At 36.8% G+C, this 16,249-nt stretch overlaps 1 protein-coding gene across 1 annotated transcript in view; it reads right to left on the bottom strand.

Annotated features, from left to right (window-relative positions):
• LOC139738806 (D-beta-hydroxybutyrate dehydrogenase, mitochondrial-like) overlaps window positions 1-16,249 on the bottom strand; it is a 49,355-nt gene that overhangs the window by 995 nt on the left and 32,111 nt on the right. The window contains exon 2 of the mRNA XM_071649443.1: window positions 1,841-1,993. Within this exon, the coding sequence (XP_071505544.1) occupies window positions 1,841-1,993 (153 nt within the window). The remainder of the gene's footprint in view (window positions 1-1,840; window positions 1,994-16,249) is intronic.

The following is a 16,249-nucleotide window of genomic DNA, read 5'->3' as shown; positions in this document are numbered from 1 at the left end:
TTTTTTAAACGATATGGGATACAGTGGATACAAAAGATCAACATGATGTATGAAGACAGGTTGTGAGGAGATGTAACATTGAGTTTTCAGTTATAAAACAAGCTTTACAGATTGGAACTACACGATTACACAGTATCATTATGAAACATTAAAAAGGAATTCTAGTAGACATCAACTCCTTTGTTCCCGAACATCGAGAACTGAAGCATGGTTTCATACAGGCACACACACACACACACACACACACACACACAGAGAGAGAGAGAGAGAGAGAGAGAGAGAGAGAGAGAGAAATGATTTGAGACATTTTATGATCTTTTTTGAACATTTTGTGCAGACCAAATACTGATACTACCGTACATAGCAGTACGAGATTGGCCGGTCTAAAGGAGGCATCAGGATTTTTTGCACGTGACAAAGACAATTATAACGTATGGTTCTATACAGGGCAAGACATTTCCGATGCTCCCGAGAATTTCCAGCCTATATTATCATCACATTTATAGATATTATGGTATGGCGTATGAATATTTAATGTATTATCTGTCAGAATTTCACCCTGCTCTTTATCTTATCATTTTATAATGCAAACTTTGAGCTGTTGGTGTTAGCAAATCTTGACCTAACTACAGTCACCATGACGCGTACGCATAATCTGACAAGGAAATTCGTTGTTGCTATGGCAATAGTACTGAAGAATGTGGTATGCCAAAAGAAATCTATTTCCTTAAAAATAAAAAACTCGAACTTGATTTCTAAAATAAGAAATCACCTTTGTCAAATTTACAAGGATTATGATGTGAAAGGTCAAAGTATCACCGGATTTGAAGCGTTCTCAGAGCAACACCGCTATCCATTATTAGAATGATCAATATTTTGACTTGGAGAGTAGTACACAAGTATATAACAGCATCTCGACACCCACAATTTTGTCTTCTATGCAGTTGGTAAATACATCAGTATATCTATCTACATGTTCAATACAATATTTGCATAGGGCCTTTATATATATTTCATAAAAATGATGTCATGAATCTGGCTACCCGAAGAACTATTGACATTGACTAAGACGTTCTAACTGACTTCAATCACAATTCAAGTGGTTTGGCGTGCGTTATTCGAATTAGCAGCTACTTTGCCGAAACAAACAAACAGTGGCAAAGATGTGAATACTGACGTGGTAATTGCCTTGTTACCATAAAATCAGCAACTGAAAATGTGCAGTTTCGAGAAGCGAGTGACATGTTTTTGCAAAATAATAACAAAAACTTCAAATTTATTAAATGTATAAAGACACAGGCTATGAAGGCTATTCCAGATTTTCAAGCATATTCATCCGAAACTGTTTGTAATGCCTATATATGTGACTTACAAACAATGGAATGACATTTCTACACAATTATCAATAATGTTGGCTTTGTTAGTTTTTTGTTTAATTCAAATAGCACGTACACATCAGTCTCTGTCTCTCTCCCTCTCTCTTCATGTATATGTATATAAAGACTCCGCATAACGTACTTTTTTAAATCCAAAGGTAGGGAAAAAATCAATCCAGATACGGCTGGCTTTTCGACCAGTACTACAAATAGCTTCCACTTCAGTCATTTAAAGCCACTTTTGGGCGATCAGCTTCTGAATCATTTGAACGTTTTACCATCAGGATGCCTCTTATGAAAAATACAACAGATTTTGAGAGGTAGAACATCTTGGGCATTATTTGTCTTGGGTCTTGAATCAGAACACAGAGGGCGCTGTCTCCATAACGATAGTATGAACTCATTCACAGCAAATGTTATGCACTATGTCAGATTAGTGAAATGGAAGGGTAATATGTACATGCCTTTGGCTAGTCTGACCAGCGGGGTGAAGGCGTTTGTAACCCTGACTGTCCCCCACAAATTCACGTCGGCGATCCGCTTGAACATATCAACGCTGCACCATTCTGCCTGCCCGAAGCACGAAATACCAGCATTATTCGCGACTCCCCATAATCCTGAAGAAAGATTAAACGAAGAGAGTAATGATTATGACACGTATAGGAAAGTCAAACTTCTATGAAAATATTCAATTCTAAGTGTGTAACTAATTGAAAAAAAGAAGAAGAAAAGTCCACACAGGTCGGCTATTAATCAACAAAAATCACGTAGGCTACGTAGACACTGATATATTTCGCACGTAAACGGCAGATTTGATCAATAGCTCTCGTACACAGGGGTTACCTAATGATATAATCAAGTCATATTCCTGTAAAAACGGCTGACGTGTTGAGCACTTGCACTTGCAACAACTGTCTATGTTAATTTGACAATATTAAAGAAAAAATAACTGATGTGGCAGAAACAGAAACAAAACAAAACAGAAATGACCGACAGAAGTGACTATCAAGTTCTCCTTATATTATAACTCCTCATGCTGTCAAGTATTACTTTTATAGTTGGTGGCTATCCTTCCATTGGGACGAAGATCCATAACTTCATTCCTTTTTCTTTTCTTTTTTTTTTTTTGCACTCTAATTCAGAATACCGGTATTCAATTTCGTCAGGGCCCCATGATACTTTTCCTTACTGTTTGGAGATGATTTCGAAACATGAAACGTTAACGTCAACCATAATACATAAGCCATCCTTGGAATTCCCCTTATATAATATTATACCCCTTTTTATGCCAATGGGTCAATATGCACAAATTTCACACACAAATCTATCGGGAGGTAATTATTGTTATTGTTATTATTATTATTATTGTTACACCTATTATCATTATTATTATAATAATTATTGTTACAATTATTATCATTATTATTATTAATATTATCATTATTATTATCATTATTATTATTATTATTATATTCGGCTTCCGGTCACAAATATCAATATTACAATATTCAAAATCAGAACACACAACGGAGAGCTACGGGTGCACCAAGTTGGGCAGCCCAGGTCTGCCCAACGGCACGCAAATGATTAAATGTCTGTTGATTTGCTTCATGTATGATAATGCTAACACAACCAAGAAAGCATGCTACAGATTTACATCGTATGATAGACAGGCAAAAACGATGCCGTGTCAGCTGATGTACTTATAATATGTAATTTGCTGATAACATTTCATACACGAGAGAAATTTCCTTCCATCCAGCTAAAAGTACTTATATCAGACTTTCCTAGCGGAAGTTTGGACCGAAAATACCGTTCTCATTTAAATGTCAGCGAAATCTGATCCTGACCTCTAACCTCCCACATCTAACTGCTCTCTTTTTGGATAAAACTAATAACTGAATCCTTTCTATCCTTCTTTACCAAGGTCTATAACGTTATAAGTGTCATTCTTAGCGCATGTCATGGTTGGAAATGGCTGTGGGACCTTGTACTGTGTGTCATTATTCTTTGACCTTACTCCCTGATCTGTGAATAGAAGGGATCATCAAAATATTCAACTCATCCAACTAAATAACATTTTTACTATAGACATCCCTCGCTGAAGTGGTGGCTGCAATCGATTTTTTTGTAAAAGTTCAGTGCCTGGTGACATTGACCTTGGAATTCGTTATCATCAATATTTACCTATTCAATTCTATTTTTTTTTTTGGCCCAAATTTTAAGTCATGCTGAGCATTCCTAGTTGAAGCTACGGCTGAGAATGTCGTGTTAGCTGAGGTTTCTTGACCTCTGACCTTTGACCTGGAGACATTTTTGACCAAAAGCTAATAAGCACATCTACACCTAATGTAACATACTTGTGCCAGGTATCAAGAAAATTGATTGAGTGGCGTTCCTTAGATTACAATAAATGCATTCTGAGCAGGGACATACAACACTTGTATAAGTCCCTGGGATAAAGCTGTGACGTCAGTACAGGAAGAAATCCAAACATCACTAAACGAAGTCATAAAATTTGCTTTTTCCAGCGACCTTAGACCCACGTATTCATTGCGCAATCTATTCACATTTGCGTGGATTGATTTCGGACGCTGGACGCTAGAGATAAATTCTATGTGCATGTATGTAATTTGATAACGATGAAACGAATGAACACACAAAGCGCTCTACTTTCAAGGACACAGCCGTTCTTCGTGCTATCAATGACCTTCAGTAATGATCAGCGGAGTTTCGCAAGATAGTGCATCTTACATCGACTTGGCCCTGTTCACCACCGTTGCACTGGGTTTTTATTTTTTTTTTTTAGCATGAGAGCAATCAATATATCATTTCTATGAATGCATGCAATTAATCTCAATATTATATATCACATGATCATAAACATCGTTGTTGGAGAAAAAAAAAAGATGCAAGACTGCTCGATCCTCAGTTGTAAAGAACAATATAATTATCCAAGCTGGGTTTTTAAATGGGTCCCATGGGACTCTCTTAACCCTGCCAAACCACACTGTCTCCAGTAATGTATTTTCACCACCGTAATAGCGAGGTGTGGCCTTTAAGGTAACTCAAGGTAACTTATGATATTAATAATGCACTATAGTCTGGCACAAGAGCAAACGCTATATGATTTTCCCACACTGATATCATGATTTTTTTTTTAATAGACGGAAGTTTTCAAAAACGAGCATTGCAATGAATCCAGTGACCTTTTTACGGCATGCTCGTAATGCTTACAGTTATGCAAAGGATGTAGGGAGTTTTTGGTGAAAAGAAGCTTAAACCTTGCTAAACCCTGTTTAAGGGAAAATGAATGAATACAAAATTAATGGATAAATGAATAACTCCCTGACATTATAGACCAACATGTTTACATGCATAAAAACATTTACATCCGAAAGCATAGTAATGTCAGTAAGTTGGCATACGTAATTACATGTGTACGCAGGTCTACAATAAGACGATGGTGCTATACTACGAAGCTACCACTTTTTTTTCCCCGCCTCACTGTGAAATTATACTATACTATGTGTCTACAGAAACACGTGTTAGTAAATAAGTCGCAGATTCTGGAATTATCAAGTGGGCCCAATCCTTTAGCTACCGGCTTATAAATCAATACCTGATTACTCGCGCCATGTAACATAATGATCATTGATCAAACCTCCATCAGAGGTAGATATGAACTCACAACATATTATAAGGATGGCAATTTCTGGCTTTTAGAAACGGATAAAATTAATGTTTCAGCTAAGTTTAATGGCAGTGTTCCGAAAAGTAAGAAACCATAACACAATTCAGAATTCGATGACTCCATTTATGGGGAAAACGTTTTACTAAAAACAACTACCACAAACTTTGGCTTGATTTCCTCTGCATTCATTTCTGTATCTTTTTCACATGACATAGTTACAGACGAAATCCATTACGAAATTTGCGGACGTGTATGGTAAAAGATACAAATTGGTAAAGAAATAGCTAATTCCACAGCGCTACTGACCGTTTTCTGTAGTAGACCTAACGTTGCATGTATAGCAAGGTAGCAATATTTTGATACCACTATTATAAGCAGAGCATGACTGCGCAAATGACTACAAGGTAAATATACACACACACATATACAAATATACACATTCATATCTTATCACCTAACACCTTGCAGCGCATAAGCATATTTAAAGGCAAAACATCATGAGAGAATAAGTCCTTACCAATGATTTGGTTTTTATTGATTGAATTTATTGCCACTTCATGGGGTGGAACACCCTGATCAGCAGAGCTGGTTTCCATAGGGGTCCACATACATACAAAAAATGGTAAAAAGCAGATACACTTGTAATACATAACATCTTGAGTACAAGGCAAAATCATGTATACACAACAATACATATACACAGAACGATACTAAACACATAAAACAAGCTTAGATTCAAAAGTTAAATACATGCAACACAACTGTAACAACTAATTTTGGCAGTTATACCTTGAAATCAACTAAAAAAAAACAGTTGGTACCATTACAATCCCCAAGATAAGTTAAAACATATAATATACTGCACATCATTACAAAAATATGGATTTAAAAGTACATCAGACAACAATTCAAGTAAAAGTCACGCAGAGAGTACACAACTGAAAACAAACTTCCGAAAACGAAATACTATACTGATGTAAATAAAATAAAACCATATAAAATAAAATGATAAAAACACATTTCAGATTAACAACGGAGCAGTCATAAAACACAGATACAATGAGTCAAACATAGTTATGAAGCAATAAAACATCTTTAGTCAGTGTATTTATATAACGCTTAAATGCCTCCAATGACATGGACGGAGTTACCACTCTTTCAATCTTGTTCCACAATTTAGTGCCTCTACATGCGAACCTACGCTTACAATAATTGGTTTTGGGTCTAAGAAGCTTCAGCTGAGAATGTCCAGAACGTGTATTGTAACTAGCGTCACGAGGAATAAAGAGTTCACTGATGCACGGGGGGCCAATCTGCCTCACAGCTCTAAAGAGAGAGTGAGCTAATTGTTTAGACCTGCGAACGTTTAAACAATCAAGATGTAAAGTGTCATACAAATTGTTCGAGGGAAACATAGAGTCAACCTGCAAGACAACTCTTAGAGAGCGGTTTTGAAGAATCTGCAGTTTTATCACAGTTACGCTTTCCTGTATTCCCCCAGACGACATTACAGTAATTAAAATGTGACTGTATTATAGATTTAAAGAATAACAGCGAGAAACGGAAATCAATCATATTGCGTACTCTCTTTAGAAGACATATATATTTGGCGACTTTCTTATGAAGGTAAATGACATGAGCATTCTATTGCAAATTCTCATCTATTACTACTCCCAAATATTCACATGTAATTTTTCTCTGAATTATATAATCATCAATAAACACATTCATATTCCTGGCATTTAATTCAATTTTCTTTAAACGTGATGGTGTACCAAGAAATATAAGTTCACACTTCTTCTTATTCACAAATAGTTTGTTATCCGATAACCAATGCGATACCAAAACAAGATCCTCATTTAACTGTTTAACAATTTCATCAGGTTTCTTTGCAGAACAAAATAAACAAGTGTCATCTGCATAAAGTGACAATTCACTATGCTTAAAAACAGAAGGCAATTCACTCACATATAAAGAAAAGAGGACAGGTCTAATCAGGGATCCCTGTGGTACACCACAGTTTATACCTTCCTTATCTGAAACAAAACCATTCACACATGTACATTGTGTCCGGTTCGACAGATAATTTTCAAATCATCTTACAGCATTTTCATCGAAGCCATACATTTTTAATTTTTTAATTAGAATAAAATGGTTTACAGTGTCAAAAGCCTTTTTTTTTAATCAACCATGACTACCCCGACAATAGTATCAGAGTCAATGACATCAAACCACTCTTCTGTTACATTTAACAATGCATCTTGGGTGGAGTGCTTCGGACGAAAGCCAAACTGTTTATTTGTAAGAATGTGGTTTTCAATCAGATAAGTCTGAAGTTGGTCATAAGCGACTTTCTCTATGATCTTGGCAAAAATTGGTGGAACTGAAATAGGTCTATAATTGCCGATATCATCTCTGCTTCCTCCCTAGTAAACAGGTGTAACACGAGCTTCCTTCCATTCATCAAGTATTGTGCTCTTTTGTATTGACTGATTTATTAAAAAAGTTAGCGGGGGAGCTATCAAGGATGCAACGCACCTCAGTAGTTTGGCCGGTATGTTGTCGGGACCCGTGGCTCGATCCATGGGTAGCGATTTTAACATATCACACACTTTCTTATCATCTACTGTTTTGAGAGAGAAATTTGCCGCAACCTTTGCTGAAGAAATACATTTCATTCGTTGATTAACTGCTGAACTCTCTCTCTCTCTCTAATTTCTTCCCTATGTTAACAAAATAACAATTAAACAAATCTGCTAAACCTTTACCCCTAACAGTCTCGTCATTTACATTGATTGAAGAGATTAGTGAGTCTGTTTTCTTTCCTGGTATCACATACCTCAAGGATTGCCAAATTTCTCTTGTACAATTTCCGGCTGTTTCAATCTTATTCATAATAAATTGGCGTTTGATTTGACGCATTTTGGAAGTTACATTATTTCTAACCTTCTTATAATTTTCCCAGTCCGAAGACAGCTTCGATCTTTTTGCCTTTCTTTTAAGCTTGTCCCTATCACGAATTAGAGCTAAGATGTCACTTGTCATCTACGGAGATTCTTTTTGTTTAACGCGCACTTTACGCATTGGTGCATGGCGATCAATGACCTGATTTAACAGTGATATGAACCTGTTATACATCATTTCTACATCGGTTGCTTCATACACCGAATCCCATTTAATATCTCGGATGTCTTGTATAAATGTTTCTCCATCAAATTTCTTATAACTGCGAACAAATTTACATTTATGTACTTGAGGTTTATCTGAAGTTTTACCTTTACTGTAAACACAATATATCATAAAGTGATCAGTCATAGCCACCTCATATACACCGCTAGATGCCAATTTAGATGGCACATTAGTTAATATCAAATCAACTGCAGTTGATAAAGTTTCTGTTACTCTCGTTGGGCGTGTTATCAACTGTGTACAATTATATGCTTTCATAATTTCAAATAACTTCTTCGTTTGCCATGATTTACCCTGACTCAAAACATCACAATTCAAATCTCCAATTACTAGGAAGTCATGATATGATTCATCAAATTTCTGCATTACACATTCGAAGGCTTTGAAAATTTCCAGTGACGAATTCGGGGGCCTATACCAGCAAGTCACAAACAATGGTTTTTGTTTTACCAATCTCAGTTCTATAGCGAGTAACTCAATCATTACATCTTCCGTTATATCACTTCTTACAACAAAAGAAAGGTGATTTTTTTTTTTATATAGATAGCCACACCACCACCAAATCTATTCCTATCTCGTCTTATCAAAATATATCCAGGAACATTGATTTCTCTGTCATCAATCTCTGCACAGAGATATGTCTCGCTAAGAGTAAAAATATCCAAATCCAACCTATGAATTGTTTCTCTAATTTCATCAATATGTTTCAACAATGACAGACAATTCAAATGGGCTATCTGTAACCCTTTCATTTTAGAAATACCAGGGTCAATCGCGGATGCCGATTGAGGGGAAGGTGCTGGCATAACACGCCCAGGCACAATTAATTACCGTTTCTTTACAGTTGCCAGTACTGAAAACATCATCTTGTGTACAATTATTACTTGGTAACAATTTCCAAACACACATATCATATATCCAATCATCATCTGATTTGAATACATTATCAGATATGTTTGCGCACTTCAGGTGACTCCATTCATTACAGTTTACATATCAAATATATTGGTGTGAATATTTAGGTATAGAGATTAGATAGAATGGGATAATCATTAATATATGGAAATGGGTAAGTTTGTATGTTTGTGACAATGACAATGTTTTGTTGTTTTATTTTTCCCGTGTCACCCAAATATAGGGTATTGGAGAAAATCAAATCAAGGCACAGTGTAATGACACGAATTGAGAAAAAAAATACTAGAGCACAATTTACAACTATTTACATTATTTGCAAACCAATGGTAAAGCACAATAGACAATATTCATTCGTTGTAATTGGTGAAAATCTTGAACGAAGTGTGGTTGATAAACTATTAACATTATTTACAAACCAACAAACAACAATAGATAAGATACATATGTGGTAATCGGTGAAAATCTTAAATGAAATGTGGTTGATAAATCTATCAAAATGTGCAGACGGGTTTAAGAGGAAAATCTGTAGATTATAACTATTGTTCAAAATTTCTGCTATTTATAGGCAAAACGTTTATTAGCATAATTATGATAATTTCAATCTGTATTGGGTTCAAGAGACTGTTGCAATATGAGATTGATTTTAAAAGAAGTGAAAACAAAACAAAACAATCCAAATAATTAACTACTTTAAATATACACACACAAAAAAGAATAATTCAAAAACCTGACGAAACACAACTGCACAGTATACATTAATTAAAGTAACAGAATTAAGATATCAAAGAATGAACAAAACTAACGTTTCATGTTAAGCGGAACTTCATTATTTCTATCGAAAGTTGTGCTAGATTTAACAGTTCCTTATTACATACTGTATTGAATAACTGATGCATCTTCAATGTATTTGGACGGATTCTGTAATACGACTTGATAAAATTTCTTCTGCTTGTCCCCATCTTTGGACATTCAAATAAATAATAAAATTCATTCCCTATCCGACCCTGGTTACAAAAACTATACAGTCTGTTTTGTTTTTCAATTCCGTTATATCTTCCAGAAACTACAGGTAAACGGTGGTTAAGACACCTAAACTTCGCGAGCACAGTTCTATAAGAGCATGGCAACTTAGTTAAATTGTGTTTTTGTGTGTGTTGTGTGTGTGTGTGTGTGTGTGTGTGTGTGCATACGAAATTATGTGTGAAAGTACGAGATGATTTCGCCTCCGTTGAATAGTCATTCGCCATATATGAACTCGACCATGGTTTTCAAGAAACATAACATGTACACGGACATGTCATGTCTGTTGGGATTCATTATAACGATGACGACTTTGTAAGTTTTTTGTTGGTGACTAAACATGATGACATTATTGATTGGGAAAGAATGAACAAATTTTGGAATTGACGAAGCAACGGTTAATTGCGAACTCCGGCTGATTTTCAGACTTTTACATTGGAACAGCAATAAATTGGTAATACTGAGTACAGAGTTTCAAAATTCATAATGATAGGGATAAGGAATAAGAATGCTCTCAAAATGCATAATAAATCATAATGAACAAGGATGATGACATAGCAGTTTCATCATAAGAATGTATGAGTGGGGTCTAAAGGAAGCAGGACAAAAGAAGAAAGCATAAATAAATTCTGCAAAAGTGACCTTGTTAAGCAATCGTATATTTATTGTATATATATATATATATATATATATATATATATATATACAGTGTATATAATGTATTGGAATTGCATTGCTACATTTCTGAAATATGTAAGCCTCTTACTCACGCATTCTTATGGTAAGCTCCCACTCATGCATTTTTATAGTGAAACTGCTACCTTGTTCAGTGTACTCAAGTAATTTGTTTTAGGTTTTCAGAGAAGGTCCCTACTGGTTTCTCTGCTCAAGAACCACAATTAATTCCACAATTCTAAACATGAAGGTGTCGATTTATGTACTACATGATGTCAAATTATGAAAATTGCCTGGACTTCCCCTTTAAATTAGAGCTGGAAACCGTCTCTGTTTATAGCACCATGATCATTAAATAGGAGATTACCTCATTGAATTGGCAATTTTTTCATGCATCATCAGCTACATGTCCCCCCTAACCGTGAATTTTTACTCGAGACAGAAGCCGTGGTCACACCGGCAAAACATCACGAAGTTTAAGTTCGCGAAATTTTGCCAGTGTGACTGATACACACTTCCCGAAAACTAACTCGCGAAAGTTTATGCAGTCTGAGCGCTCACAACTGAAACTTCACAAAGTTTGTCACCTGACCAGTCCACCACCTGCTTGCAGGCAGTGCCTCCAAAGAGAGCACTTATTGAGGTGTACGTATGTGCATTGTTACGTCACAATTAATTGTCAGACGGCGCGCGCTTTCTTCTTTGTTACGCATGCGTAACTGTGACCAGAAGTTTATGAACTGAAACTTTGAGAAGTTTACCTGCCAGTGTGAACAGACGGGCAAACTTCGCGAAGATTTCTCGAAGTTTAACTTCACGAATGTTTCTCAAAGTTAAACTTCAAAAGGTTTGCCAGTGTGACGCGGCTCCTAGCTGCGGGCACACTAAGACTCATGACAGAATCTCCATTAAACCGTCAGCCTACCGAAATAATACTATGTTGAAAGGCATATGAAATGACGTGTTAAAGGTATTAGCCCACATTTGTAAACCTGCACATGGTCTCATAGTTAGCATGGAGTTTGGGTATGATTGCAGTAACACCTGTGCAAAATTTCGTTCCAATTAGTCCATTACTTTCATAAAAATAAATGAAAATGCACCGTATGCATGCGTATAACGCTCGCTAGCTCCGGTCCACGTACGTACTACATGCATGCGATACATGTGTAAGTTACATGTACGTACCTAGCCCGCGCTCGTAATTCGATTTTGGGTCGGGTTGACCCGGTTTGAAAATTGATTTTAAAGGGGATGGCTTAGTAAGTGATCAGTGGGAATTCAGTGGGAATGCTGAGGGATGATTGTTTCCAATCCTTTGTGCGGATCATTTAAGAGTACATTTATATATCTATTGTTGTGTGAAAATTATTTGCTTCAGAATTGGTCTCATATTCAAGTAATTGTGCAGTTTAATGTTTCCAGGTTAGCGTGCGTGCTCTGGTCAGTGACGGGGGCATTAATCTGCACATTACTTGAATATGAGACCATTCTGAAGCAAATAATTTTCACACAACAATAGATACATAATGTACTCTTAAATGAATCCCACAAGGATTGGAACAATCATCCCTCATCATTCCCACTGATTCCCACTGATCGGCTACTAGCTCATCCCCTTTTAAAACGATGATTTTTTCTCTCTTTTATCGAATGGTATAGACAAAGAGCAACAGGTGAGGTATGTTACTGTTATATAACTTGTACTTGAAGTCATATTGGACGCTATTTTATGCAGTTTTGATTTTCGTGGGTTTGCAAATGTGGGCTAATACCTTTAATATTATAGCTTTGCATTATCAGGCTTACTTCTAATATTCTTATATCACAAGCTTTTTTGGAATTGCTCTGAAAGGGACACGGACTAAGATTCAAGAGGGCGCTGTTGCATGGACCCATGCAGAGCCCTTGGAAGGGGTCTGGTCCTACGCTTGAGCAATCAGCTATGCTCCGAACTGCCGAATAAAACAAATTCGTAGGGTAGGTATGTCGAAAATGGTCGAAATGAATGTCAATTTCACTTCGTTTCTTGATTCTGTCGTCGTTCCTAGCTGATTTTGCCCTACCAATATAACTGATCCTTCAATGAAATAAATGCTAGCTAGCTAGCTAGCCATGGAAGCTTGCGTTTAAATGCGTGTATCAGGTAAAAAAGCAGTCGACAGTTCACTTGTGCAAGTATGAGACTATATCAATCTGCATAGACTAATTTGAATAAATACGCAATACAGCGAACTAAAGAGCAATTGTTCATCAATTGCAAAATTCATTCGGGCATCTGCTCACGAGAATGGGGTGTACTTTCATCCCCGGGCTTGGTTCCAACTAGATGGAAATGTGGACTAAGATAACCAAGAAACCAAGATTATTGCTTTCGACAGTTTACTACGTAAATGTGACACTGATAATGCTATAAGAATAAACAACAACCACAACAATAAATCTGGGACTTAAATAAGGTGAGAGTATCATGTTTCAGCATGCCAAGTTATTAGAATCGCAGATACGAGAAAAAAGTACAAGTATCAACTTTTGTTAGGGCATGCCAACATCTCGACAACACTCCTAATGAGTGAAAGCTAGTCTTGCCCTTATATTTGGATGAGTTGAAGAAACCTACTGTAAATCGACCAAACGCCGTTACAAACAAGGAAAAGTAGAAATTACGCGGTGCGTAATATATGTCCCCGCGCGGAAAGTTAGCATTTAAGTAGCAAAATGTACAATATAGGTAAAAAGATGAAGGTCAAAGGTCAAAGAAGTCAAAGGTCAAAATTCTATGTAGAAGTTTTGAAGCCCTCACCTTAGTGCCATCACATAAAGCAAACGGAATCGAAATCGGGTTAGAAATGGCGAAGGAGAGTAGCATTTTGTAGCCAATGTACAATATAGGTAAAAACATCAAGGTCAAAGGTCAAAGAAGTCAAAGGTCAAAATTCTGTGTAGAAGTTTTGAAGCCCTCACCTTAGTGCCATCACATAAAGCAAACGGAATCGAAATCGGTGTTAGAAATGGCGAAGGAGTAGCATTTGGTAGCCAAAATGTACAATACAGGTAAAAAATCAGAAGGTCAAAAGGTCAAAGAAGTCAAAGGTCAAAATTCTGTGTAGAAGTTTTGAAGCCCTCACCTAGTGCCATCACTTAAAGCAAACGCAATTGAAATCGGGTTTACAAATGGCGAAGGTAGTAGCATTTTGTAGCAAAATGTACAATATAGGTAAAAAATCAAGGTCAAAGGTCAAAGAAGTCAAAGGTCAAAATTTCTGTGTAGAAGTTTTGAAGCCCTCACCACTAGTGCCATCACATAAAGCAAACGGAATCAAAATCGGGTTAGAAATGGCGAAGGAGTAGCATTTTGTAGGCAATGTACAATATAGGTCAAAAATCAAGGTCAAAGCGTCAAAGAAGTCAAAGGTCAAAATTCTGTGTAGAAGTTTTGAAGCCCTCACCTAGTGCCATCATATAAAGCAAACGGAATCAAAATCGGGTTAGAAATGGCGAAGGAGTAGCATTTTGAAGCAAAATGTACAATATAGGTCAAAAGGTCGAGGTCAAAGGTCACAACTGAAATTCTGTATAGAAATTTAAAAGCTCCCATGTAGTGCTATCATATAAAGCAAACAGAATCAAAATCAGGTTAGAAATGGCGAAGGAGTAGCATTTTGAACATTTTGATCACACACGGACGCACACACGGACGGACGGACACACGGACGGACGCGACACACGGACACACACACGTACGGAGCCCCGTTTCATAGTCCCCTGCTCGAACTCGTTCGGCGGGGGACAATAATGCATCCATGTGCACTCAACTTTGTCGTGTATCGTACGAACATTATTTATAATAATTTCTCTCGTGTAGGACGATATGAACTTTACGTTATTTTTTCTCCTCTGTCTCTGTTTAAACAGCGAAATATATATGTGCACTATCAGCACAGTTTGTATTGCAGGTGCCTGCGAAACTTTGTTGTTGTTTTTTATGTGTGGGAGGGGTGGTAGCGCACCGTGGTTAAGGATTAATATACGCTTTCTTTCGGTGGGAGTAATTTCGGGTGGAACCCTCGAAAGTTGTAGGTTTCTTTGTTGTTGTTTGGAGGATTATTTTGTTATTTTGTCATATTTGTTTCCGATTTTTGGACAAAAGTGTGTGTGTGTGTGTGGGGGGTGCAGTTGGTTTCGCGGCCCCTGTCTATATGAATTGCATTGGTACCTTCGGAAGTCGAGCCATGGTCCAAGTGACACATGTTGTCTCTCGTTTTGTCATTCTGTAGAGTATCTAATCTCCCGTGAATCTTTGTGGTCAGTGACTGTCTATGTCAACGTGACATAAACTTTTCAGCTATTCACTGTCACTGTCACAGTCACTTTTAAACACATTTGCTTGTCAGACTCTTGGTGACATATAACTCTGAAACCTCTACAGCTGAAACCATTACTCGGCAATTGGTTGTAAAAGAGTCTCAAGAAAGTTTGTTAAGTCCGCCAATAGTTTGCAAGCGGCTGGTTAGCGGTCGGCAAACGGTCGATAATCAATTAGTTGCCGATAAACTTTTTATAGAAAATCTTGGGATTTTGGTCACTGATCGGTTGTTTACTATTTTAGATGTTGCTGGAGATCGACAGCCAGTTATGTGTGATCACAGCTTTAATTTCTTTTCCTGTCCATTGATCTGCGTTGCTAACTTTTTCAATCACCATTATTTTCCCTTAGGTTAAAATGAATCTATAATGAACATGTTGCATTATTTGTTATTAAGAGCAATAGCCATTACATGAAAGAAGAGAGGTGAAGATTCAGGTGTGAGTTTCTTCAATTTGTCTCTCTCTGTTTGTTAACATGATCTAGAAATTAACATGTTTGTTAGCACTCAGCAGTTGCGATCTTCACAAATTTATTTTGTATATAGAGAGAGAGAGACAAATTGAAGAAACTCACACGTGAGCAATAGTCATTATTATGTTTGGAGGTGGTAAATGGGGGTTATCAATGCCATGCAGTATTATGATTAATCCTATGATAGGACACCTCGCTTCATCCCTAGAAAATGTAATACATTGTAACAAGATTGTAAAGTCGCGTTAGATCAACTGGAAGAACGATGCCCCTAGAGTCCCTTTAATACAGAGATTGTACGATGCCCGTAGCGCCATCGTGTAATGTATCAGTATCAGCGAAGTAGACATTTCAGTGCATGTATATATACATCAGAACATTTCGTTACACTTCATCTATGCTACCCCTCAAATTCTTCAGGGGTACCAATCAATACAAAAGCATTCTTGCTATGGAATCTTGCATAGGAAGACGGGGAAGTAAGAATTTAAAGGGAATCGTCATGTTAAGTAGTCTTTTAAGAATACCCTGATATCGCGA

Source organism: Diadema antillarum, unplaced genomic scaffold (assembly GCF_040938485.1).
Source record: "Diadema antillarum isolate AM-2024a unplaced genomic scaffold, OU_Dant_1.0 seq00000768_RagTag, whole genome shotgun sequence".
NCBI lineage: Eukaryota > Metazoa > Echinodermata > Echinoidea > Diadematoida > Diadematidae > Diadema > Diadema antillarum.
Note: the sequence above shows the minus strand (reverse complement) of the source record. Positions and strands in the feature narration are given on the sequence as shown.